We start from the raw sequence: 27,524 nt of genomic DNA, 5'->3' as shown, positions 1-27,524 counted from the left end.
GCTCAGGGCCTCAGCAGAGGCCCGTTGGGAACAGGGGCCACCAGTCAGAGCTCAGACAGATGGCTCGCTCAGGCCAAGCACCCACAGGAAGCCCGAGTGGGGACCCAGGGGCTGGGCCCTGGAGACTCTAATCCAGCAGGAGGTCACCCAGCACCGACCAGGCCCATGGGGCCAGCACGTGCAGCCGCAGAAACACGAGGCCCTGGGGCGGCAGAGAGCTACGCCGGGCGGCTGGTCTGCAGACTTCCTGGAGGGCCGCCCCAAGCCCGGGCACCTGATACCCTGCCCGGACCCTCCCAGGAGCGAGGCCCTTGTGGTCACACGGCCTCCTCTCTTGCAGCCTCCACCACGGCCCCATCGGTGTTCCCACTGGCCCCCAGCTGCGGGACCACATCTGGCGCCACCGTGGCCATGGCCTGCCTGGTGTTAGGCTACTTCCCTGAGCCGGTGACCGTGTCCTGGAACTCCGGCGCCCTGACCAGCGGTGTGCACACCTTCCCGTCCATCCTGCAGGCCTCGGGGCTCTACTCTCTCAGCAGCATGGTGACAGTGCCCTCCAGCAGGTGGCTCAGTGAGACCTTCACCTGCAACGTGGACCACCGGCCCAGCAACACCAAGGTGGACAAGACCGGTAAGAGGGTGTCCACTGGGAGACAGGCCAGGTCAGTCGGTCCACCTGGACCCCAGGGCACAGGAGAGGCACCTCTGTCCCCCAAGATCGGGGAGGAGGGCCTCTGGGCCTGGCTGCCTGGTCCAGTGTGAGCGCAGGCTGCACACCCCCACCATACTTCATCTCCACTGGCAGGCACCAGTCTGGGGATGCCCCCCTGACCGGCCCTGACCTACCCCACCCCAAGAGCTGTCCCCACCCCTGGCCCCACTAACCTCCAGTCTGGTCTCTCTACAGTGCCCAAACCCTGCAAGTGTCCCAAATGCCCAGGTGAGTCAGCAGGGCACCGCCAGGCACAGCAAGGCCATGGCCCGCATCCAGGGACTGCCTGGTGGGGGGAATGTTCAAGAGGAACAGCCCCCAAATGCTGACCCCTGCACTGTGTCTTCCACACCAGCTCCTGAGATTCCTGGGGGACCGTCTGTCTTCATCTTCCCCCCAAAACCCAAGGACACCCTCTCGATTTCCCGGACGCCCGAGGTCACGTGCTTGGTGGTGGACTTGGGCCCAGATGACTCCAATGTTCAGATCACATGGTTTGTGGATAACACCGAGATGCACACAGCCAAGACGAGTCCGCATGAGGAGCAGTTCAACAGCACCTACCGTGTGGTCAGTGTCCTCCCCATCCTGCACCAGGACTGGCTCAAGGGGAAGGAGTTCAAGTGCAAGGTCAACAGCAAAGCCCTCCCCTCCCCCATCGAGAGGACCATCTCCAAGGCCAAAGGTGGGCAACAGGACAGATGGGGCACAGGGAGGTCGGGTGGGGCCTGGCGGACCCAGGCCAGCCCTCCACCCTGGGAGTGACCATCTGTGCTGACCTCTGACCCCACAGGACAGCCCCACGAGCCCCAGGTGTACGTCCTGCCTCCAGCCCAAGAGGAGCTCAGCAGGAACAAAGTCAGTGTGACCTGCCTCATCGAAGGCTTCTACCCAGCTGACATTGCTGTCGAGTGGGAGATCACCGGACAGGCAGAGCCAGAGAACAACTACCGGACGACCCCGCCCCAGCTGGACAGCGACGGGACCTACTTCCTGTACAGCAGGCTCTTGGTGGACAAGTCCCGCTGGCAGAGGGGAAACACCTACACCTGCTCGGTGTCACACGAAGCTCTGCACAGCCACCACACACAGAAATCCCTCACCCAGTCTCCGGGTAAATGAGCAGCGCGCCCGGCCCCCCAGCAGGCCCCCGCGGGCTCTGAGCGCCCACCCCTGTGTACATCCCCCCCGGGCAGGCACCCTGCGTGAAATAAAGCACCCAGCACTGCCCTGGGACCTGTGACACTGTCGTGCGTCTTTCCGAGGCAGAGCTCAGCACACCCGCGCCTCTGGGAGGTGCGGGCAGGCCAGGCCCCGAGGCTCAGGGGTCACCATTCACGGGAGAGCGTGGGTCCCACCAGGGGCCGGGACCTGAGTGGGCAGGTCTGCACAGGCGGATAAACTCATGGCCGGGAGCCGCCTGGGACAGAGAGAGGGCTTGGCCAGGGGCTACTCAAGGCCGGAGGGGGCCGACAGGGAACGGAGAAGCCCTCCGGAGCCCCTCAGGGAACAGGGCGCACGGTCTTTCCCACGTCTGGACCCGCCCAAGCTGTGGGACGCTGGCCTGTCCTCTTCCGCTGCTCCCCCCGTCCCCTGGACCTCTTGAGAGCTCTGAGCAGTAGCTCTGTGCCAGTGCAGTAGCCAGGCCTGACCCATGCTGTGAGGACAGGCCCTCACCCTCCCTCAGATGAGGCGGCCCCTCCTGACTTCATCCTGCCTGGGGCCAGGCCTGTCCACTCGTGGGGACACTCACCCCGGTGCCCCAAACGGGCAGAGGCAAGCAGTCCTGAGTGCCCAGGGGAGGGACCATCCCAGACACCCACATGGATGCTGAAAACAAGCCCCTCCCACTGAGCAGGGCCACCTTCACAAACACACACACACACACACACACGCACGCACACGCACACCTGACCCACCGGGCCTCACGCGGGACAATGTGCCAGGGCCCAGACCGGAACCAGGCTTGGGAACCCTCACCGTGGACCCCAGCCTGGTCCCCACCCCCTCCCACATCCCATCGGCCGCTCAGCAGCCCATCCACACGCCGACCACACTGACCAGCCCTCCTTCTCCCCAGGACACTGGGGCCCCTCCCAACCCTCACCAAACCCCCACCCCCACTGGCCCCGACACTCGCACCCACTCGTTCGCTAGGTCACTCCCTGCCACCCTCTCGACCCTTCCCTGGGCTCTGCTGACCCTCCCGCCCTCCGGGCCGGGGCCCCAGGAGAACGGGTGTGGTGGTCAGGCTGCCTTCCCCCCAGACAGCCCCAGCACAGTGCAGAGCAGAGAGGGAGCGCGTCCCCACGGGCCAGGCCCAGGCGGGAGGATGGGGGCACCGAGGCCGGTGCCCTGAGGCTACGGAGGGCCGCGACCGTCACCCCGGGAACCACTCCTATGGGCAGGCATGGCACTGACCACTCCCTTCCTGTCCAGAGCTGCTCCTGGACGACAGCTGTGCGGAGGACCAGGACGGGGAGCTGGATGGGCTGTGGACCACCATCTCCATCTTCATCACGCTCTTCCTGCTCAGCGTGTGCTACAGCGCCACTGTCACCCTCTTCAAGGTGGGTGTCCCCGCACCGTCCCGCACTGTGGCCCGCTGTCCCAGCGCTGGGGACCCGCTGGATCCATGCCATCCCCACGCTGACTCGACGCTGACCCCATGCTGCCCCCACGCTGACCCCACGCTGCTCCCACACCGTCCCCATGCTGACCCCACGCTGCCCTCACACTGACCCCACGCTGTCCCCACACTGGGACCCACTGGAACCACGCTATCCCCACACTGACTCGACGCTGACCCCATGTTGCCCCCACGCTGACCCACGCTGCCCCCACACTGACCCCACGCTGACCCCACGCTGCCCGCACGCTGACTCCACGCTGCTCCCACACCGCCCCCATGCTGACCCCACGCTGCCCCCACGCTGACCCCACGCTGACCCCACGCTGCTCCCACACTGCCCCCACGCTGACCCCACGCTGTCCCCACACTGGGGACCCACTGGAACCACCTAACCCCACACTGACTTGACGCTGACCACATGCTGGCCCCCACGCTGCCCGCAAGCTGCCCCCACGCTGACTCCAGGCTACCCCCACACTGACCCCACGCAGACCCCACGCTGCCCCCACACTGACCCCACACTGGGGACCCTCTGGAACCATGCTAAATCCACACTGTCCAGACACTGACTTCATGCTGCCCCCACACTGACCCCACCATGACCCCATGCTGTCCCCACTGTGACCCAATGCTTTCCCCGCACTGACCCCACCATGACCCCACGCTGACCCCACGCAGACCTCACCCTGTCCCCACAAACTCCACGCTGCCCCGACACTGACCCCGTGCTGACCCCACACTGCCACCAGGCTACCCCCAGACTGACCCCATGCTGACCCCGTGCTGACCCCACACTGCCCCCACACTGGGGACCCACTGGAACCACGCTATCTCCACACTGACCAGACGCTGACCTCATACTGCCCCCACACTGCCCCCACCATGACCCCACTCTGTCCCCACTGTGACCCAATGCTGTCCCCACACTGACCCCATACTGCCCCCATTCTGACCCCATGCTCCCCCAGCTGACCCCACTGTGACCCCACACTGACCCCATACTGACCCCACGCTGTGGACCCACTGTCACCATGCTGTCTCCCCTGTGACCCCACACTGACCCCATGCTGTCCTGCCTGTGACCCCCATGCTGACCCCAGCCTTTCCCCATGCTATTCCCATGCTGTCCCCGCAATGACCCCAGGCTGTCCCCACACTGACCCTACACGGTCCCCACACTAACCCCACGCTACCCCACGCTGTCCCCGCAATGACCCCACGCTGACCCCATGCTGCCCCCACACTGACCCCATACTGTGGACCCACTGTCAACATGCTGTCTCCCCTGTCACCCCATAATGACCCGATCACATGGACCCACTGTCACCATGCTGACCCACTGTGACCCCATACTTTCCCCATGCTGTCCCCATGCTATTCCTAAGCTGTCCCTGCAATGACCACACGCTGTCCCCACACTGATCCCATGCTGACCTCACACAGTCCCCACACTAACCCCATACTGTCCCCACCGTGACCCGATGCTGACCTCACACGGACCCCACGCTGACCTATGCTGTGGACCCACTGTCCCCATCATGCTGACCCCACGCTGTCCCTACAGTGACCCCATGCAGACCCCACGCTGTGGACCCACTATCACCATGTTGCCCCCACGCTGACTCCGTGCTGATCCCACGCTGACCCCACACTGCCCCCACACTGACTCCACACTACCCCAATGCTGACCCCATGCTGCCCCCATGTTGCCCCCACACTGGGGACCCACCGGAACCACGCTATCCCCACGCTGACCCGATGCTGATCTCATCTGCCTCACACTGACCCCACCGTGACCCAATGCTGCCCCCACACTGACCCCATACTGACCCCACGCTGTGGACCCACTGTCACCATGCTGTCTCCCCTACCCCCCCACACTGACCCGATCATGTGGACCCACTGTCCCCATGCTGTCCCCACACTGATCCCATGCTGACCTCACACTGTCCCCACACTAACCCCATACTGTCCCCACCGTGACCCGATGCTGACCTCACACGGACCCCACGCTGACCTACGCTGTAGACCCACTGTCCTCATCATGCTGACCCCACACTGACCCCACAGTGACCCAATGCTGTCCCCACACTGTCCCTACAGTGACCCCTTACAGACCCCACGCTGACCCCAAGCTGTGGTCCCACTGTCACCATGCTGTCCTCATGCTGTTCCCAAACTGAGCCCACATTGTTCCCATGCTGTGGACCCACTGTCCCCATAACGCCGACCCCATGCTGACCCCACAGTGAACCAATGCTGTCCCTACAGTGACCCCATGCAGACCCCACGCTGTGGACCCACTGTCACCATGCTGTCCCCACGCTGTTCCCAAACTGACCCCAGGCTGTTCCCACACTGACCCCCACGCTATCCCCTCTGTCCCCTCCCAGTCCCCATGCCATCCCCGAAAGACTCCCTCCCACTCAAGTGGTCCCGGGGAGGGGGGCGCCTGGAAGTGGGGCTGTCCTCGGGGGTCCCAGCCACCTCACCTCCTGCCCTCCTGCTGCAGGTGAAGTGGATCTTCTCCTCGGTGGTGGAGCTGAAGCGCACGATCGTCCCCGACTACAGGAACATGATCGGGCAGGGGGCCTAGGGCCAGCCGTCCTGGGCGGGTGTCAGCGCTGCCCCAACCCTGCACAGGATCCCGGTGCATCACCTGCTGCCAGGCCTGCTCTCCCGCACTCTGACCTCGCCACCCTCTGACCTCACAGCCACCCTGGGCCTGCGCCCTCGCCCTCTGGCCCCACGGCCCCTGTGAGCTGCATCCTGCGCCCTGAACCCCCATTTGGAGAATCGCGTGGACGGCAGGTTGTGCCCCAACCTGAGCGGGTGGACACCCGCTGGCGCCTCCACGGCGGCCGCCAGGCTACCGCTGTGGCCGCGCACGGTCAGCGGGCATGCTCATCCTGGAGGAGGCGGGCGGCTGGCGATCCCAGTGTCTGTCTGGCAGGGACCGGCCTCTGTGCGAACCCCGTCCAGGCCAGGCTCCAGGACGCAGGGTTTCCCCAGAGCAGCCACGTGGGCCCAGATCCTGAGGAAGCTTCCGACGTGTCACTAACGGTCAGTCAGATCTTCTACGCCGGAGGAGACCGTGCAGACAAGGGCCTGGGCCTGTGGCTGCTGCAGGAGCCCCGTGGATGCCAGGGACAGAGTGACATCCAGCCAGACAGGCCTCCTGCAGAGGGGTCTGGTGACCTGGTCCCCGGGCCAGTGGGACACAGCCTCGGTGGACACAGGTGGAAGGTGCCAGGAGGCCAGGGCGGCAGGCCCAGCCCGCCCCCCCCCCCCCCCCGTGGCCTGGGCCTGAGTCCCACCAGGCTCGTGCGGGGGTGGGAGGGAGAGACAAGCCCACGGCCGGGCGGACCCCCAGGACCGGCGCTCCGCCCTGGCTTTGGGTGGGTGCCAAGTCGGGGCCCCCACATGGGAAGAGATGGCCACGCAGGGGAGGAGAAGCAGAGCCCCCAGTGCCAGGGACAGAGAGCCCGGGGGTCCCATGTGGGAAAGCCACTGCTGAAGCTTGGCTAGCTTGTTTTATTATTTTAAATGTCTGGAGCTCCTTGATTTCCATTTGCATTTCTTTCTTTTTGTTTCTTTTTTTTTTTTTTCTTTTTTAATGACAATAAAATATCCTTAAAAACTCCATAACCGGTTGGGGAAGGTCTTCCTCTGTTGACGCGCCCCGTGAAATCCACAGACTGGCCGTGCCGTGTGTCGGTCCCTCCAGCCGTGGGAGCAGGACCCCCGGCCCCTGGGGTTCCCGGGGGGTGAGGTGCGCTGCAGGCGCGAGGGGTCACGTGACGCCTTGTGGGGTGCAGGGGGAGCATCCTGACCTGGCCAAGGGCACCGCGAGAGGCACCTATTGGGTGTGTATTAGCACGGGCTGCTAGCAAAGCACGACAGTCCCGTGGTGTGGACAACGTGCACTGATGTTTCCACGATTCTGGAAGCTGGCAGGCAGACCCGGGTGTCACGGGGCCGGTGGCCCCTCAGCACGTAGACGCCGTGTCCTCACACATCCGGCCCGCTATGCGTGTCTGTGGCCGACCTCCTCTTACAAGAGGAGGAGTGAGTCCATGGTGAGGACCAGTCACACTGGATCAGGACTCACCCTAGTGACCTCACTTTAACCGATTACCTCTCGAAAGACCCCATCTCCCAATACAGTCACATTCTGGGGTCCTGGGGGTCAGGGCTTCAAGATTTGAATTTGGGGAACGCATTTCAGGAGAGTTGGGCCCAGGTGGGAGCACCAGTGAAGGCCAGGTCGGGTGAGGCCCGGGGGGACAGCACTGTCCCAGGTAAGCGAAGCTGGACACCAGCCCGAGGGGTCAGGACACCCAGTCGGGGGGAGGCCCAGCGAGAACACCACCACCCGGGGGTGGGGGTGGGGGTGGGGGGCAGAAAAGACCAACTTCTACAGGAAGAACGCCAAGTGGGGGCGGGCAGTCCATTGGCGTCAGGAGGCCATGGGGTCCCTGGCCAGCAGCGACGGAGTCGGGATTCTGTCCCTGCAGTGCCTGGGGGTCTCGGGTCCCGGAGGTGCCCCGGGTTGTAGGAGACACGTGCACCTCGAGGGCAGAGGCGGGACCACACCTGCCAGCCCTTCCCAGTAAGGGCCCTGGGGAAGGGAGGCCAGCACGAGGGGCTGCGGTCTTCTGGGGACGCAGTGGGAGTGGGGCGTGGGCTCTGAGTGTGCAGGTCAACAGCCCAGCTCGAGGCCCAGGGCGGGCAGAGAGTCGTGGCCAGCGCGGCCGCGGTGCCTCAGGACCGCTCAGGGAGCACCTCCCACCTCCCCGTGGGCAGGGGCTGCCTCACCAGTGGGGGCCGCACCAAATACAGGGCGCCCGTGGGGAGAACGCCCCGGCCCCCAGGGACCCTGGGCGCTCCAGGCGACCACACCGTCCACACAGCTTGCCCAGCACCCCCTCCCTCTCGGTCCCCGGGCCCTGGGCCCCCGCTCCATCCCCTGGACCAGAGATCAGTCTCCATCCTTCCCACCCTCCCACCGGAACGCCGGGGTCTGCGGCAGCTGGTTGACCCCATGGCCTCCGCGGGAACACGGGGCATGACCGTACCCTCCACTCTCAGGGCAGGAACGCCCGCTCTTTGAGAGCAATCTCCCAGCAGGCCCTGAGGCCCCCACCTGTGACCTTCCAATAACGCCCTACCACGTGGGCCCCCCCTCCACATTCCCCCAGGGACCCACACACACCTACGTGCCTCTCCATGCAACCCCTCAGACCCCCTAACGTCCTGCAGGCTGCTCCTGTGTGAGCCCTGAGGTCGGCCTCCTGCTGCCTGCCGCTCCTCAGGGGCCCCCTACGCTGGGCTTCCGCTCAGACACAGGCCGGTGAGCATCTCCCTTTGCCCGTGTTCACACCTCCACCTGTGCCTCACACACACACACACACACACACACGGCCAGCGGGCTGGCCTCACTCCTGCTCCTGGGACCCACCCTGGTCCCGCCCTCCACCCACTCGCGCTGGGAGGGAACCAGCTGGCGCCTGAACCCTGCCCCCACGGAGGGCCCAAGACGCACAACGTCAGCGTGGGTGGGGGCGGGAAGGGGAGGATGCAACTGTGTCCCCACATTGTGAGTGTTGGAATCCTAGCTTTAAGTGTCATGGTGTTCGGAGGCGGGGCTTTGGGGCACCAGAGGTCGTCAGGGTGGAGCCCCCACGACTGGGGTTAGTGCCCTTATGAAAAAGCGAGCTGCCTCCCCGCTTCCGGCACGTGAAGGGGCAGAGAGAAGACGCCGTCCGTGAGCCAGGCAGCGGGGACCCCCCAGACACCACGCCTGCTGGTACCTGATGTGGGCATCCAGCCTCCACACCCGTGAGGAGTGTCTGCGGTCTCTGTCGGGCCAGCCAGACGGCTGGACAGGAGCCACCTGGATGGGCGGACCTGGAGGAACGGGGTCCCCCAGGCCCCCTGGCCCAACCCCCTACCCCCGGGACCCAGGTCGGCCGGCCAGCAGCGGGGTACAGGGCCACGAGACCACCCCCGGGTGCTGCTGAGCCCCAGCCTGCGTGGGGCAGGGACATCGACCCCGGGCTCCCGGACCACACGCAGCAGGCAGTGGACTATTAGAGGCACCCAGATGGCGGCTCGGTCACTGCACAGGGGAGGACCCCCTACACCCCCTACACCCCACGCTCAGACACTGCCCCGGGAACCAGGGCATCTGAGTCTGCAGGGAGCTGGGCCCGTAGAGACACGCCCAGAGACTCAGAGGCGCCCGAGCCCCGCCCACCACGCTGCCTGAGCTGCCGCACCCGGCGCCCCATCCGTAGGCACTAGGGTGCTGACCGCCCGGTCCCTCGGGGACGTCATCTTTTTCTTTTTAGAGGGAGAGAGGGTGCAGGGGAGGGACAGAGACAGAGACAGAGAGGATCCCAAGCAGGCCCCACACTCAGCACAGAGACCCATGCAGGGCTCGATCCCGGGACCCCGCGATCAGACCTGAGCCGAAAGTAAGAGTCAGACACTCATCCGAGTGAGCCATCCAGGCGCCCCCTGTAAGGAGTAATCTTTTGGTGCATTTCAACGTCTTGCAAAATATTTCCCGTAAACATATTTCGCTCTCAGAGTATCCAGAATGTGCAGGGCACTCCGGCAAATCAATCGGGAAAATCGCACAATTCGGTAGAGAAATGGACACGAGAATTGAACAGATGTTCCACAGAGGCTATCCAAATAGCCCTCAAACATACAGAAAGGACGCTGCGCTCCACCCGTGACAGGGAAGTGAAAATTTCTGAAAAGCCACAGGAGAGAAAGTGGTTCTGATTCCAACGGCGGTCGGTGCGGTGCCTTGTCTCAGACTAAACCTTTGCAGGCACAAGTACAAAGTGGAAAAACTTCCCGGCAGACAGTGATTTGAAGGCATCAGAGGACAAGCAGAAACGGGCAGACTCCGGGGAAGACTGTGCCCTGGAGAGATTGGTCTGAGGGCAAAGCCCAGTCCTTGCCACAGCTGCACCTAGAATGCAGGGGGAGCGGGCTGCCGTCCAGGCACAGGGGCAGTTCGTGGGGTTCGGGGCCCCACCTCTGACAGGTGCAGCTAGAATGCAGGGGAGCGGGCAGGCGTCCAGGCGCAGGGGCAGGTCGTGGGGTTCAAGGTCCCACCTCTGACAGGTGCACCTAGAATGCAGGGGAGCGGGCAGGCGTCCAGGCACAGGGTCAGGTCGTGGGGTTCAAGGTCCCACCTCTGACAGGTGCACCTAGAATGCAGGGGAGCGGGCTGCCGTCCAGGCACAGGGGCAGGTCGTGGGGTTCAAGGTCCCACCTCTGACAGGTGCACCTAGAATGCAGGGGAGCGGGCAGGCGTCCAGGCACAGGGTCAGGTCGTGGGGTTCAAGGTCCCACCTCTGACAGGTGCGCCTAGAATGCAGGGGAGCGGGCAGGCGTCCAGGCACAGGGTCAGGTCGTGGGGTTCAAGGTCCCACCTCTGACAGGTGCACCTAGAATGCAGGGGAGCGGGCAGGCATCCAGGCACAGGGGCAGGTCGTGGGGTTCGGGGTCCCACCTCTGACAGGTGCAGCTAGAATGCAGGGGAGCGGGCAGGCGTCCAGGCACAGGGGCAGGTCGTGGGGTTCAAGGTCCCACTTCTGACAGGTGCACTAGAATGCAGGGGAGCGGGCAGGCGTCCAGACACAGGGGCAGGTCGTGGGGTTCAAGGTCCCACCTCTGACAGGTGCACCTAGAATGCAGGGGAGCGGGCAGGCGTCCAGGCACAGGGTCAGGTCGTGGGGTTCAAGGTCCCACCTCTGACAGGTGCACCTAGAATGCAGGGGAGCGGGCAGGCGTCCAGGCACAGGGTCAGGTCGTGGGGTTCAAGGTCCCACCTCTGACAGGTGCACTAGAATGCAGGGGAGCGGGCAGGCGTCCAGACACAGGGGCAGGTCGTGGGGTTCAAGGTCCCACCTCTGACAGGTGCACCTAGAATGCAGGGGAGCGGGCAGGCGTCCAGGCACAGGGTCAGGTCGTGGGGTTCAAGGTCCCACCTCTGACAGGTGCACCTAGAATGCAGGGGAGCGGGCAGGCGTCCAGGCACAGGGTCAGGTCGTGGGGTTCAAGGTCCCACCTCTGACAGTGCAGACCGGCGACCAGGCCAGGGTGCCGCGTCACGACCTTTATACAACGTGTGTCGGGCCAGCCTGCAGACTGAAATCAGCCAGGTGGCAACAGAAATCGTAATGCGCTGAACGTACCAAGGTAAGTGTTGTCTGTGAAGATGTTTCAGCCACGTAAGAACACACACAACGTATGTATGGAAGGGTAACATGTGTGTGCCACCTGCTCATAACACATGTATGGGTGTTAGATTGCAATACAGGTGTTTCTCCCGTGAGCAGTGCGGTCAAACTGTTTGGAGATGGTCCTGGCCAATGCTGTGTGACAAAGGACGAAAACGAGCTGCTGAGACTGAAAGGACAGATGTCAAACTGTCACTAATGCAGACGACACAAGCACGCACGATGAAAAGGCAGCGGAATCCAGACAGCCCTCCGAACCAGCAAGAACAGCAGCAGGGGCTCCAAACAAACGCAGGAAGCAGTCGTGTTCCGCTGTGTCAGCAAAAACCTGCTGAGACCGCGTCATCGAAAACGAGGCACGATTCACAGCGATCCAAGGACTTTCCGGAGAAAGCAAGCCCAAGAAACGGCGACTCCGGCAACGGACCTGAAAGGGCTCCGAGTGTCTGGAGAAAACCGCCTTCGGGGCGGGCCGGCACTGTGGACGCCACGCTATACCTGCCCGCCCTGCCCACACTGCCCCCGCACCCGGCCCTCCACCGTCAGCAGGGCCTTCCAAGGGCTGGGCGGGGGTCACCTTCCCCCTGCTCCCCCAGCACACACCCGGGCACACACCCACAGTCGAGACGCAGCAGGGTCGCCAGTCTCCTGTCTGCAGGCAGGACACAGGCAGAGGCCAGAGCAGAGATGCCCTGGAATGAGCTTAACTGGGCTGAGTTGGGCTGAGCTGGGCTGGGCTGAGCTCAGCTGGACTGAACTGGGCTGAACTGGAATGAGCTAGCTAAGTGGGTTGGGCTTGGCTGAGTGGAGCTGAGCTGAACTTGACTTAGTTGGGCTGGTTGAGCTAATCTTAACTGAGCTGGGCTGAACTGGGATTAGCTGTGTGGGTTGGTCTGAGCTGGGCTGTTCTAGACTGAACTAGGCTTAACTGGGCTGGGCTGGGCTGGGCTGGGCTGGGCTGAACTGGGCTGAGCTGAGCTGAACTGGGCTGGGCTGGGCTGGGCTGGGCTGGGCTGAACTGGGCTGAGCTGGTCTGCGCTGAAATGGAATGAGCTGGGTTGAGCTGGGTTGAGCTGGGCTGATCTCAACTGAGGTAGTTGAAGTGGGCTTAGCTGGGTTTAGCTGGGCTGAGCTGGGCTGGTCTGGGCTGGGATGAGCTGGACTGTGCTGGGCTGGGCTGGGCTGAACTTGGCTAAACTGGGCTGAACTGAGCTGGGTTCTGCTGAACCAGGCTGGGCTGGACTGAGCCAAACTGAGCAAAGCTGAGCTAGGCTGAACTGGGCTGAACTGGGCTGGAATGGGCTGAGCTGAACCAAGCTAAGCTTGGCTAGGCTGAGCTGGGCTGGGCTGGGCTGGGCTGGGCTAGGCTGAGCTAGGCTGAGCTGGGCTGACCTGAGCTGGTCTGAACTGAACCGGACTGAGCTGTGCTGAACTGGGTTGAACCAGGCTGAACTGGGCGTGGTAGGCTAAGCTGGACTGAGCTGAACTGGTCTGGTCTGGGCTGCTGGGTTGAACCAGGCTAAGGTGGCTGTGCTGGGCTGAGCTGCACTGAGCTGGGCCGGCTGAGCTGGGCTGGACTGAATTGTGCTGAGTTGGGCTGAGCTGGGCTAAGCTGAGCTGAGCTGAGCTGGGCTGGGCTGAGTTGAACTGGTCTGAGGTGGACCGGGCTGGGCTGAGCTGAGCTGATTTGAAATGGGCTGAACTGAACTGAAATGGGCTGAACTAGGCTGAGCTAGGCTGAGCTGGGCTGGAATGAATTGTGCTGAGCTGTGCTAACTGGGCTGAGCTTGACTGAGCTGGGCTGAGCTGCACTGAGCTGGACTGAACTGGGTTGAGCTGGGCTGAGCTGGACTGAGCTGGACTGAGCTGGGCTGAGCTGGACTGAGCTAGGCCAGCTTGAGCTAACCTAGGCTGAGCTGGGCAGGCTGAGCTGGGCTGGACTGAACAGGGCTGAGTTCAGCTGGGATGGGCTAAGCTGGGCTAAACTGGGCTGGGCTGGGCTAGGCTGAACTAGGGTGAACTGAACTAGGCTAAGCTGGGCTGGGCTGGGCCGGGCTGGGCTGGGCTGGGCGGAGCTGAATTGGGCTGGGCTGGGCTGGGCTGGACGGAACTAGGTTGAGCTGAACTAGGCTAAGCTGGGCTGTGCTGGGCTAAGCTGAGCTGAACTGGGCTGAGTTGGGCTGGGCTGGGCTGGGCTGAGCTAGGCTGAGCCAGGCTGAGCTGGGCTGAGTTCATCTGGGATAGGCTAAGCTGGGCTAAACTGGGCTGGCTGGGCTGGGCTGGGCTGAGCTGGGCTGAATAGGTTGAGCTGAACTAGGCTAAGCTGGGCTGGGCTGGGCTGGGCTGGGCTGAGCTGAGCTGACCTGGGCTGAGCTGGGCTGAACTGGGCTGAGCTGAGCTGAGCTGGGCTGAGCTGGGCTGAGCTGGGCTGAACTGGGCTGAGCTGGGCTGAGCTGGGCTAGTTCAGCTGGGATGGGCTAAGCTGGGCTAAACTAGGGTGGACTGGGCTGAGCTAGGCTGAGCTGGGCTGGGCTGAATTGTGCTGAGCTAGGCTGGACTGAACTGGCCTGAGCTGAACTGGGATGGGCTGAACTGGGCTGAGTTCAGCGGGGATGGGCTGGGCTGGGCTGGGCTGAACTAGGTTGAGCTGAACTAGGCTAAGCTGGGCTGGGCTGAGTTGAACTGGGCTGAGCTGAGCTGGGCTGGGCTGAGCTAGGCTGAGCCGGGCTGAGCTGGGCTGAGTTCATCTGGGATGGGCTAAGCTAGGCTAAACTGGGCTGGCTGGGCTGGGCTGGGCTGAGCTGGGCTGAACTAGGTTGAACTGAACTAGGCTAAGCTGGGCTGGGCTGGGCTGAGCTGGGCTGAACTGGGCTGAGCTGGGCTGAGCTGGGCTGAGCTGGGCTGAACTGGGCTGAATTGTGCTGAGCTAGGCTGGATGAACTGGCCTGAGCTGAACTGGGATGGGCTGAACTGGGCTGAGTTCAGCGGGGATGGGCTCAGCTGGGCTAAACTGGGCTGGGCTGGGCTGTACTAGGTTGAACTGAACTAGGCTAAGCTGGACTGAGCTGGCCTCAGCTGAACTGTGCTGGGCTGAGTTGGCCTGTACTGGGTTGGGTTGGGCTAAAGTGGGTTCAGCTAGTTGGTTTGGTCTGGCTGAATCAGGCTTCAGCGAGTCAAGCAGGGTGTACTGTTTTGCTAGGTCCAGTGGCCAAGGTCAGCGAGGCTACACTGAGTGGGACTGAGCAGGTACGACAAGCCTGGCTGGCAGGCTGAGCCAAACGGAGCTGAAGGATTTGGGTGGAATTTGTGGACTGAACCCAGATGAGTTAGCCTGCTTGAAATCGGGTCTGCTGGGCTGACGTGGGCCAGGCCGGACCAAGGCGGACTCCCGTGACCTGAGCTGGTCTGAATCAGCAGACCTAGTGACGCTGGGTGTGGAGCGGGTTTGTATCACTGCTCTCAGCCATCCTGACGCGAGGCCACGTGGACTGGTCGGTCTCACTGGACTGAGTGGGCAGCGTGGACGATGAGCTGGGGTCTGGGCTCTGGGCAGGAGTCACCACCTGGGGGAGTGGGGGAGGACTGATCTGGGCTCTGCTATGAATGGGGCCTGTAGTCGGGCTCCCTGGAGCCTCCGCAGGTCAGGACACGAGTCAGACACCTCTGCTCCCCAAGAACCCCACGTTCCTGCCACTCAGGGGTGCGGGCGGGGTGTCCTGGCCAAAGGTAAGAACGCCCCTGCTTCTGGCAGGGACACAGGGGTTCGTGGGAGGGCGTTCCTAGCAGACTCGGGGAACAAGAGTCCAAAATGAGCATCTGCCCCCTGAGGCTGGAGAAGGGGTCCCGGTGCGCCCCTCCACCCGACCACCCCGCTCTGCCCCACACTTCTCCCCCTCAGACTCCGCCGGTGGGCACTGACACTGCCTCTGCCCCCACAGCCTCCATCCAGGCCCCCCTCGTCTTCCCCTTGGCCACCTGCTGCAAAGGCACCATCGCCACTGCCCCGTCCGTGACACTGGGCTGCCTAGTCACGGGCTACTTCCCGATGCCGGTGACTGTGACCTGGGATGCAGGGTCCCTGAACAAGAGCGTCGTGACCCTCCCCGCCACCCTCCAGGAGACCTCTGGCCTCTACACCACCACCAGCCACGTGACCGTCTCGGGCGAGTGGGCCAAACAGAAGTTCACCTGCAGTGTGGCTCACGCGGAGTCCCCCACCATCAACAAGACCGTCAGTGGTGAGCCAGGGTCAGGCTGGAGGAGGGGGGCAGGCGTGGCGGGAGCGGCTAGGAGAGGAGGAAGGCGCCTGGGCGGCCACGTGGGTGTCGTGGGCTCAGGGGGCTGACGCCACGCTGCCACCTTCACCCCTAGCGTGTGTCATGAACTTCATTCCCTCCACCGTGAAGCTCTTCCACTCCTCGTGTAACCCCCTCGGTGACACCAGTAGCACCATCCGGCTCCTGTGCCTCATCTCCGGCTATGTCCCAGGTGACCTCCATGTCTTGGAGGTCACCTGGCTGGTGGATGGGCAGAAGGCCACAAACATATTCCCATACGCTGCCCCTGGCAAGCAGGAGGGCAAGGTGACCTCCACCCACAGCGAGCTCAACATCACGCAGGGCAATCGGGTGCTGTTGCTTTTCTGTGCAGCACAATGAATTCTTTTAATAAATAGATTTTGTTTTTTAATTTATTGAAGTACAGTTGACGCACAACATTCTGGTGGCTTTGGGCATGGAGCACGGGGATGGAACAGTCTGTGCACTATAAACAGCTCACACCCGTGTGCCACGTTTGTTGCGAACGATGAGCCAATGTGAACTAATTACAGCTGAGTAAAGTCCGGAGTTCACAGTAAGGTTCACCCCTAGAAGAGTTCTCTGAGCCTGCACCCTGTCCCCGGTGCTGCCCCGGTCAGCCTGCTGTTCAGGCTGCTGTCCTCGCGTTTCCCCCACTACCATTTCCTACAGAAGACTCGCCGGCCCGAAGATCCCCTCTGCCCCACCTATTCCTTCCTCCCTCCCCCCAAACGCCCGGCAACCGCTGACCTTCTCGCCGGCACACTACATGTGCTGTCCCCCACATCACACAGTGCCGATGGTACAGCGTGTAGCCTTCTCCAGCTGGCTCCCTCCCCTCAGGGCACACGGGCCGGCACGCGGCCCACATGTGCCCATGGGGTGCTGACTATAGGGCTTCTCAGCGACAGAACTTCCAGTGGCCCTGCCACGGGGAGAGCAGGTATGTGTGCTGGCCTGGCAGCCCGAGCCCTCCTCCACCTTCTGTAAGAAAGAATATCATGTCATCCAAGGTCACTTTGCTTGAAAGAGGCACCCCCGGCGGGGGGAGATGGTCCGCACCATCCAGGTGAGGGTACTACACAAATACCTCATATGCCTGCACAAAATATTACATATACACAGTAAGCATCTGCAGGTACCCGGAAGCAGGTGCCCATAAGGGGAGGGGAGGGGTTGCTGAGACGCTGTGGCAACAAGTCAGGCTGGAATGAGCCAGGCCCCGGGCCAGGCTGGTGTCTCACGGCTGCCCTGGACGACCACCACCGCAGGCTCTGACGCCGCGGGTCGGGGAGAGGCCCCTGGAAGGGACATCCGTGAACACCTCCAAAGCATCTCTTTGTTCTTGTAACCACAGGGTGAATGTTTCTGAAAGCCAAACCCAGAGTTCAGCATGATGGTTGAAAAGCGTCAACACTAGGTAATTTCATCGCCTCACCAACTTTTCTGTGAAAGGATTATTCTGGAAAGGACGGGCCTTGCAAACCTAGGCTGGGACAGGTGTGTGGTCTCCGACAAGACCCAGTGCCTGACGGCCCACATCCCACTGCCACGCCCTCGGCAGACAAGGCAGCCCTCCCCCACACTGATCCGGCACAGCAGGTGCCCCAGAGCCCCGTGATGACCCCACGAGGGACAGCGACCCGGCACCACGCCAGGGGCACTGCACGGGGACCAGGGGAGGGAATTAGCTGTCCAAGGGAAGTACGATGTGCCACTTTGTCTTGCCAAAACCCTGCCTTTAGAGGTGCCTGGGGCCCCATGTCCCTAACGCACGGCAGCCGGGACACCCACGAGGGTTTTGCCAAACTCATCGGTTCCCGTGATCTGACCAGAGTTGTGTAGATGGATGTGCTTCTTGAGCAACCAGGGGCCACAGCTTGCAGAGGACCCTAACTGCCGGGCACTGCGAGAGGGGGCCGGGCTGCGGGAGCCCGGAGTGTGGGGTGCACACTCCCTTCACCGAGGCTGTGACCGATGGCATTTGCAAAGTGGCCACTGCGGTATTTCCAGGACCACGGGCTCCTCCATCACCTTGCCCTGCCCCATGCAGGGGGCGGGGTCTGCTCCCCTCCCCAGAAGCCCAAGGGTCTCTGTGAACTCCGTGGGGATGGGGGCACGGAAGGGCCATTGCTGGATTCCTAAGATCAGGACCTAAGGAGACGTGGCTTCTCGTGGGAGTCAGGCCCTGGGCCCAGTGCAGCCGTCCAGCTACGGCCAAGGTGCCATTCTGGGGAGCCCCAGGGACCAAGTGGCTGGACCCACCCAGCCAAGGCCCCAGACCCCAGGAGGAGCCCAGAGCCCTCGCTCACATGAGGTGAGCAGGGCAGAGAGCCTCGCACCACAGGCCGAGGGCTCCAGGCACACCCACAGCCCAGCAGGCCCGGATTGGGACTTGGACGTGGTGCGGAGGCGTCCCCATCGAGGCCTCACACCGCAGGAAGTGGCAGCCTGGGGTGCACACTGTGGTTGTCCAAACACAGGGGCTGAGGGGTCACGGCCCCCTTGCACGGGCAGCACAGGGACCACACAGGGTCTCTCAGCTGCAGGGACATTTTCAGGTCCGGTGACCACCACGAACTCTGTCCCTGCACATCAGGCTTCTGTCTGACCTCTAGGGTAGTAGCTTCCCTCTGACCATGGGCAGATGACCGTGACCGTGGCTGAAGCCAGAGGAAGACAGCGTCCCACCAGGGAGGCCACACTGCTAAGTGGACGGGACAAGGCCCAGGGCGGGGCCTCAGGCTATGGGTGGGTCAACCTGTGCCCACACCACGCGCCCAGGTGACAGTGGGGTTCCTGTGCCCTCTTTGGGACCCCAGCCACCCCCCAGAGCCCACCCCCGCACACTCAGGCCCTTGAGACAGAAAGTACCCAGAAGAAAAGGGAACTTCAGGAAGCGTGTCGCCGAGCCACCTAGTTTCAATCCTGTTCTTAGTCTTCCCACGGCTGCCTGGGGGCTAGGAAGGGGGCTATGGGCACAGAGCTCAGCCACAAGGACCCACATGTGCCTGGGGCCAGAGCGAGGAGGGCCGAGGTGCTGGGGCCAGCCTTCCGTCGCCCCAGCCCTTGGTGAGTAGGCTCCGCACGGAGAGAGGGCGGCGTGGGGGCAGCAGAAGCAGCCCAGGAGCCAAGGAGAGACGGGGCCCCACGGACGGGCCGGAGCAGCCAGCATGGGGGACACAGGCTGCCTGGGGGCCAGGGCACCGGCCAGGGCAGGGACGAGGGAGGCATGGGCAGGAGTGCCCACGCCAACATTGCTGGACGCACCGGACGTGGCAACTGGGCCTTCAAGGAACATGATGGCCATGGTGGGCCTCAGGCCTGCCCTTTGCCATCTGTGCTGGGAGCCCAGGGCTGGGCTGGACTGAGCTACTGCAGGACCAAGGCCGACATGGACAGACAGGCCTAAGGTGAGGGCACAGGGAGAGGCCGGCCCAGCACAGGGGAAGAAGAGGACCCCAGACGGCCCGAGGGTCCTGTCCAGGACACTGGGGCTGGCTCTGGCCCCAGGCCAGGGTCAGAGGTGCTGGCCATGGGGTCCTGGACTGCAGCACATGAGCGGGGACGGAGCACGAGGGGCTGACAGGGGCTCCCGTGTGCTCAGAACCCAGATAGTAGCACAGGGGCAGACGGTCAGGAGCCAAACCTGGGCTAAGGAGTCTGGGATGGGCATGAGACCGGGGCAGCCCTAAGAACACACAGTAGTTGCGGGCTGAGCTCGCCTGTGGGGGAGAGGTCATGGGGCAGCAAGGGCAGAAAGCAGCTGTGGTCCATTAGCTCCAAGGACCAGTGGTGGAGTTTGTGTAGGTGAGCAGGGGAAGGGGGAGAGAAGGGGCAGGGGGAGATAAGGAGAGGTAGGGGGAGAGCAGGAGGGGCAAGGGGAGAGCAGAGAGCACACAGAGCTGGTCAGGTGAGCAGGGGCAGGGGGCAGGGCAAGAGTGGCAGGGGGAGAGCAGGAGAGGCAGGGCTACCCCCAGGAGCTCAGAAGACCAGGCAGAGCTTGTGAGGATGAGTAGGGGGTTGGGAGAGAAGGAGGAGCAGGGGGAGAGCAGGAGGGGCAGGGGAAGAGCAGGAGGGGCAGGGGAGAGCAGGAGGGTAGGGGCAGGGCAGGAGGGGCTGGGGGGAGGACAGGAGAGTCAGGGCTCCCCCAGGAGCTCAGGGGAGCCGGCAGAGCTTCTGCCTGTGAGCAGGGTTCCTGGGAGGGCAGCAGGGGCAGGGGGAGAGCAAGAGGGGTAGGGCTGTCCCAGGAGCTCCTTGGGAGACACAGAGCTGGTACAGGTGAGCAGGGGCAGGGGGCAGGGCAGGAGGAGCAGGGTCGAGGGCAAGAGAGGCAGGACTGCCCCAGAGGCTCAGGGAGCAGGCAGAGCTTGTGAGGGTAAGCAGGGGCAGGGGAGGGGCAGGAGATGCAGGGGGTTGCCTCAGGAACTCCCAGGGAGCACACAGAGCTGGTACAGGTGAGCAGGGGCAGGTGGCAGGGCAAGAGGGGCAGGGGGAGGGCAGGAGGGCAGGAGGGAGGGCAGGAGGGGCAGGGTTCCCCCCAGGGGCTCCCAGGGAGCACACAGAACTGGTACAGGTGAGCAGAGGCAGGGGAAGGACAGCAGGGGCAGGGGGAGAGCAGAAGGGACAGACAGCTGCCCCAGGAGCTCCAGGGAGCACACAGAGCTGGTACAGGTGAGCAAGGGCAGGGGGCAAGGCAGGAGGGGCAGGGTGGAGGGCAGGAGAGGCAAGGTTGCCCCAGGAGCTCAGGGGAGCAGGCAGAGCTTGTGAGGGTGAGCAGGGCCAGGGAGAGGGCAGGAGGGGCAGGGGGACATCATGAGAGGCAGGGGGAGAACGGAAGAGGCAGGGGAAGAATAGGACGGACAGGGGGCTGCCCCAGGAGCTCCCAGGGAGCACACAGAGTCGGTACAGGAGAGCAGGGGCAGGGGCAGGGAAGGAGGGGCAGGTGGAAGGCAGGAGGGGCAGGATTGCCCCAGGAGCTCAGGGGAGCAGGCAGAGCATGTGAGGGTGAGCAGGGGTTGGGAGGGAAGGAGGAGCAGGGAGAGAGTAAGAGGGGCATGGAGAGGGCTAAAGGGGAAGAGGGGGGACAAGAGGGGCTGGAGAGTGGGCAGAAGGGGCAAGGGGGAGAGCAAGAGGGTAGGGCTGCCCCCAGGAACTCCCTGGGAGCACAAGGAGCTGGTACAGGTGAGGAGGGGCACGGGGCAGGGCAGGAGGAGCAGGGGGAGGGCAGGAGGGGCAGCGGGGAGGACAAGAGGGGCTGGGGAGTGGGCAGGAGGGGCAAGGGGGGAGGGCAGGAGGGGCAGGGAGAGAGAAAGACATGTAGGGCTGCCCCAGGAACTCCCTGGGAGCACACAGAGCTGGCACAGGTGAGTAGGGGCAGGGGGCAGGGCAAGAGGGGCAGAGGGGAGGGCAGGAGAGGCAGGGCTGCACCACGAGCTCAGGGGAGAGGCAGAGCTCGTGAGGGTGAGCAGAGGCAGGGGGGACGGCAAGAGGGGCAGGGGCTGCTGTGGGGCAGGGTTGCTTCAGACAAGCTGTAGGCAGGGGGACACAGTGACCCTGGACTGTCCCCAGGGACCTGAGCTGAGAGAGCTTCCTGCAGCAGGCAGGGTCCTGGTGAGGTCTGGAGTCTGCAGGGGCTCGGGGGTGGGAGTTCTGGCCAGGAGGTGCTGAGGGCGGCAGGCCAGGGGGAGGTTAGGAGTGCTGCAGGGCAGGGGGAGCTGAGGCCTGAACTGGCAGGACCAGGTCTCAGACACGCAGAGGCAAGAAGCTAGAAGGATCCAAGGCCCGGGCTCAGCATGAGGGGCCAGGCAAAGGGGTGGGGGCAGGTGGCGGAGCTGCTAGGAGGTGAACCTATGGGGAGCACAGACAGCTCGGAGCTACCACCAGGCCAGGAGCTCAGGGGAGCAAGAGAGCTTGTGCAGGTGAGAGGCAGGAGGGGCACGGGGGAGGGCAGGAGGGGCAGGGACACCCCCAGGAGTTCTGGGGAGCAGGCAGGGGTTATGACAGTGAGTAGGGGGTTAGGAGGGCAGGTGGAGCAGGGGGAGAGCAGGAGGGGCAGGGAGAGGGCAGGAGGAGCAAGCAGAGGGCAGGAGAGGCAGGGCTGCCCCAGGAGCTCAGGGGAGCAAGCAGAGTTTGCGAGGGTGAGCAGGGGGTTGGGAGTGCAGGAGGAGCAAAGGAGAGCAGTAGGGGCAGGGGGAGAGCAGGAGGCACAGGGGAAGAGCACAAGGGGCAGGGGCAGGGGCAGGAGGGTAGGGACAGGACAGGAGGGGCTGGGGGAGAACAGGAGAGTCAGGGCTCCCCCAGGAGTTCAGGGGAGCAGGCAGAGCTCCTGCCGGTGAGCAGGGTTCCTGGGAGGGCAGCAGGGGCAGGGGGAAGCAAGAGGGGTAGGGCTGCCCCCAGGAGCTCCCAGGGAGCACACAGAGCCGGTACAGGTGAGCAGGGGCTGAGCGCAGGGCAGGAGGGGCAGTGGGGAGAGCAGGAGGGACAGGAAGCACACAGAGCTGGTACAGGTGAGCAGGTGCAGGGGGCATGGCAGAAGGGGCTGTGGGAGAGCAAGAAGGGCAGGGGGGAGAGCAGGAGGGGTGGGGTGAGCAGGAAGAACAGGCTGCTGCCCCAGGAGCTCACAGGGAGCACACAGAGCTGGTATGGGTGAGCAGGGGCAGGAAGCAGGGTAGGAGGGGCAGGAGGCAGGCAGGAGGGAGAAGGCTACCCCCAGGAGTTCAGGGGAGCAGGCGGACCTTCTGCCAGTGAGCAGGGCTACTGGGAGGGCAGCAGGGGCAGGGGGAAGCAAGAGGGGTAGGGCTGCCCCAGGAGCTCCCAGGGAGCACACAGAGCCGGTACAGGTGAGCAGGGGCTGAGCGCAGGGCAGGAGGGGCAGTGGGGAGAGCAGGAGGGACAGGAAGCACACAGAGCTGGTACAGGTGAGCAGGTGCAGGGGGCATGGCAGAAGGGGCTGTGGGAGAGCAAGAAGGGCAGGGGGGAGAGCAGGAGGGGTGGGGTGAGCAGGAAGAACAGGCTGCTGCCCCAGGAGCTCACAGGGAGCACACAGAGCTGGTACGGGTGAGCAGGGGCAGGAAGCAGGGTAGGAGGGGCAGGAGGCAGGCAGGAGGGAGAAGGCTACCCCCAGGAGTTCAGGGGAGCAGGCGGACCTTCTGCCAGTGAGCAGGGCTACTGGGAGGGCAGCAGGGGCAGGGGGAAGCAAGAGGGGTAGGGCTGCCCCCAGGAGCTCCCTGGGAGCACACAGAGCAGGTACAGGTGAGTGGGGGCAGGGAGGAGGGCAGGAGGGGCAGTGGGGAGAGCAGGAGGGACAGGGGGAAGCCAGGAGGTGTAGGGGGAGACCAAGAGTGGCAGGGAAGAGCAGGAGGGGCAGAGCAGGAGGTAGAGGCAGGGAGGAGGGGCAGGGGGAGGACAGGAGAGTCAGGGCTCCCCCAGGAGCTCAGGGGAGCCAACAGAGCTTGTGCCAGTGAGCAGGGGTACTGGGAGGGCAGGAGGGGCAGGGAGAGAGCAAGAGGGGTAGGGCTGCCCCAGGAACTCCCTGGGAGCACACAGAGATGGTACAGGTGAGCAGGGACAGGACAAGAGGGGCAGGAGGGAGGGCAGGAGAGGCAGGGGTGCACCAGGAGCTCAGGGGAGCAGGCAGGGCATGTGAGGGTGAGCAGGGGCAGGGGGAGGCAGGAGGAGCAAGGCTGCCCCAGGAGCCTCAGGGGTGAAGGGCAGAGGGACTGAGCTAAGAGCAGCCCCGGACTAGGTGGGAGCTGAGCGGTACGGCACACAGAGACCACGAGGGCGCGGGCCCAGGAGAGCCTCCCTGGACACGGGAGGGCGTGAGCCGCCTGAGGCCCGGTGGACAAGGCAGGGGGAGAGGCCAGCCTGGGTAGGAAGGTCTCTGGGGCTGAAGGGACAGGGGTGGCCACAGTCTTGGGCTCAGGGGCGCTGAACTCGCTCTGGAGGCTCGTGGGGATGGGGGACAGAAGGCTGGACACGACAAAGCCAGGAGGGGTGGCTCAGGGCAGTGGACCCAGTGCAGGGAAGGGGGGAGCCTGGGAGTTCGAGGCAGGGCCGCCAGCCTGGAGTGTGGGTGGGAGGGGAGGCCAGGCAGGGCCATCAGACTTGGCAGAGGGGTCGGGTCTGGCTGGGGACGTGGGCTCTGGGGTGCTGGCACCGTGCACGAGACGACAGCCAGGGCGGGGCAAGGCTCCCACCGGCACTGAGGGGCAGGCAGGCTCAGGAAAGACCTCGGCTGAAAGAGGGCTCTGGGGACAGGGAGGAGCTGGACAGGCCCCAGGGCACGGGCACTGAGTGAGCCCAGGAAGGCCTGAGGAGGGGCTCAGGGCAGGGACGGGATCCGGCGCCCGGGCGCTTTAGCTGCAGAGCTGACCCAGAAGATGTGAGGCCTGGAGGGCAGACAGCAGGCCACGACGAGGACTCCGGGCTGAGGGGCACAGGCAGCGGGTGGCAGAGGCCTGCTGTGTTCAAGAAAGGTCCCGCTGGCCCAGGGCAGATTCAGGCTGGGACAACAGGGCAGTGGGCTCAGGGTCTGAGCAGAGGCCCGTTGGGAGCAGGGGCCACCGGTCAGAGCTCAGACAGATGGCTCGCTCAGGCCGAGCACCCACAGGAAGCCCGAGTGGGGACCCAGGGGCTGGGCCCTGGAGACTCTAATCCAGCAGGAGGTCACCCAGCACCGACCAGGCCCATGGGGCCAGCACGTGCAGCCGCAGAAACACGAGGCCCTGGGGCGGCAGAGAGCTACGCCGGGCGGCTGGTCTGCAGACTTCCTGGAGGGCCGCCCCAAGCCCGGGCACCTGATACCCTGCCCGGACCCTCCCAGGAGCGAGGCCCTTGTGGTCACACGGCCTCCTCTCTTGCAGCCTCCACCACGGCCCCATCGGTGTTCCCACTGGCCCCCAGCTGCGGGACCACATCTGGCGCCACCGTGGCCATGGCCTGCCTGGTGTTAGGCTACTTCCCTGAGCCGGTGACCGTGTCCTGGAACTCCGGCGCCCTGACCAGCAGTGTGCACACCTTCCCGTCCGTCCTGCAGGCCTCAGGGCTCTACTCTCTCAGCAGCATGGTGACAGTGCCCTCCAGCAGGTGGCTCAGTGAGACCTTCACCTGCAACGTGGACCACCGGCCCAGCAACACCAAGGTGGACAAGACCGGTAAGAGGGTGTCCACTGGGAGACAGGCCAGGTCAGTCGGTCCACCTGGACCCCAGGGCACAGGAGAGGCACCTCTGTCCCCCAAGCTCGGGGAGGAGGGCCTCTGGGCCTGGCTGCCTGGTCCAGTGTGAGCGCAGGCTGCACACCCCCACCATACTTCATCTCTACTGGCAGGCACCAGTCTGGGGATGCCCCCCTGACCGGCCCTGACCTAGCCCACCCCAAGAGCTGTCCCCACCCCTGGCCCCCACTAACCTCCGGTCTGATCTCTCTGCAGTGCCCAATACACCGTCCACAATACAGCCCAGAACCCGGGAAGGTTCCAAATGCCCAGGTGAGTCAGCAGGGCACCGCCCTGCACACCAAGGCCATGGACCGTTTCCAGGGACTGCCTGGTGGGGGGAATGTTCAAGAGGATCCCCCCCAAATGCTGACCCCTGCATTGTGTCTCCCACACCAGTTCCTGAGATTCCTGGAGCACCGTCCGTCTTCATCTTCCCCCCAAAACCCAAGGACACCCTCTCCATTTCCCGGACGCCCGAGGTCACGTGCTTGGTGGTGGACTTGGGCCCAGATGACTCCAATGTCCAGATCACATGGTTTGTGGATAACACCGAGATGCACACAGCCAAGACGAGTCCGCATGAGGAGCAGTTCAACAGCACCTACCGTGTGGTCAGTGTCCTCCCCATCCTGCACCAGGACTGGCTCAAGGGGAAGGAGTTCAAGTGCAAGGTCAACAGCAAAGCCCTCCCCTCCGCCATCGAGAGGACCATCTCCAAGGCCAAAGGTGGGCAACAAGACAGATGGGGCACAGGGAGGTCGGGTGGGGCCTGGCGGACCCAGGCCAGCCCTCCACCCTGGGAGTGACCATCTGTGCTGACCTCTGACCCCACAGGACAGCCCCACGAGCCCCAGGTGTACATCCTGCCTCCAACCCAGGAGGAGCTCAGCAAGAACAAAATCACTGTGACCTGCCTGATCGAAGGCTTCTACCCGCCTGACATTGCCGTCGAGTGGGAGATCACCGGACAGGCAGAGCCAGAGAACAACTACCAGACGACCCCGCCCCAGCTGGACAGCGACGGGACCTACTTCCTGTACAGCAGGCTCTTGGTGGACAAGTCCCGCTGGCAGAGTGGAAACACCTACACCTGCTCGGTGTCACACGAAGCTCTGCACAGCCACCACACACAGAAATCCCTCACCCAGTCTCCGGGTAAATGAGCAGCGCGCCCGGCCCCCCAGCAGGCCCCCGCGGGCTCTGAGCGCCCACCCCTGTGTACATCCCCCCCGGGCAGGCACCCTGCGTGAAATAAAGCACCCAGCACTGCCCTGGGACCTGTGACACTGTCGTGCGTCTTTCCGAGGCAGAGCTCAGCACACCCGCGCCTCTGGGAGGTGCGGGCAGGCCAGGCCCCGAGGCTCAGGGGTCACCATTCACGGGAGAGCGTGGGTCCCACCAGGGGCCGGGACCTGAGTGGGCAGGTCTGCACAGGCGGATAAACTCATGGCCGGGAGCCGCCTGGGACAGAGAGAGGGCTTGGCCAGGGGCTACTCAAGGCCGGAGGGGGCCGACAGGGAACGGAGAAGCCCTCCGGAGCCCCTCAGGGAACGGGGCGCACGGTCTTTCCCACGTCTGGACCCGCCCAAGCTGTGGGACGCTGGCCTGTCCTCTTCCGCTGCTCCCCCCGTCCCCTGGACCTCTTGAGAGCTCTGAGCAGTAGCTCTGTGCCAGTGCAGTAGCCAGGCCTGACCCATGCTGTGAGGATAGGCCCTCACCCTCCCTCAGATGAGGCGGCCCCTCCTGACTTCATCCTGCCTGGGGCCAGGCCTGTCCACTCGTGGGGACACTCACCCCGGTGCCCCAAATGGGGAGAGGCAAGCAGTCCTGAGTGCCCAGGGGAGGGACCATCCCAGACACCCACATGGATGCTGAAAACAAGCCCCTCCCACTGAGCAGGGCCACCTTCACAAACACACACACACACACACACACGCACGCACACGCACACCTGACCCACCGGGCCTCACACGGGACAATGTGCCAGGGCCCAGACCAGAACCAGGCTTGGGAACCCTCACCGTGGACCCCAGCCTGGTCCCCACCCCCTCCCACACCCATCGGCCGCTCAGCAGCCCATCCACACGCCGACCACACTGACCAGCCCTCCTTCTCCCCAGGACACTGGGGCCCCTCCCAACCCTCACCAAACCCCCACCCCCACTGGCCCCGACACTCGCACCCACTCGTTCGCTAGGTCACTCCCTGCCACCCTCTCGACCCTTCCCTGGGCTCTGCTGACCCTCCCGCCCTCCGGGCCGGGGCCCCAGGAGAACGGGTGTGGTGGTCAGGCTGCCTTCCCCCCAGACAGCCCCAGCACAGTGCAGAGCAGAGAGGGAGCGCGTCCCCACGGGCCAGGCCCAGGCGGGAGGATGGGGGCACCGAGGCCGGTGCCC

The 27,524-nt window shown here is 64.3% G+C and overlaps 1 long non-coding RNA gene and 1 gene segment (V, D, J or C); both read left to right on the top strand.

The window, feature by feature from the left end:
* The first annotated feature begins 165 nt into the window (after positions 1 to 165).
* Positions 166 to 26,412, top strand: LOC122468132. The segment is given in 4 exon segments: positions 166 to 631; positions 908 to 940; positions 25,525 to 25,854; positions 25,963 to 26,412. Coding segments are annotated over 4 exon segments (1,158 nt in total).
* LOC122469622 lies at positions 2,298 to 5,894 on the top strand. Its single transcript, XR_006293551.1, has 2 exons — positions 2,298 to 3,282; positions 5,857 to 5,894. It is a non-coding gene; the product is annotated as an uncharacterized LOC122469622 (long non-coding RNA).
* Positions 26,413 to 27,524: the final 1,112 nt, after the last annotated feature.

The sequence above is a fragment of the Prionailurus bengalensis genome, chromosome B3 (genome assembly GCF_016509475.1).
Source record: "Prionailurus bengalensis isolate Pbe53 chromosome B3, Fcat_Pben_1.1_paternal_pri, whole genome shotgun sequence".
In the NCBI taxonomy this organism is placed as follows: Eukaryota; Metazoa; Chordata; class Mammalia; order Carnivora; family Felidae; genus Prionailurus; species Prionailurus bengalensis.
Note: the sequence above shows the minus strand (reverse complement) of the source record. Positions and strands in the feature narration are given on the sequence as shown.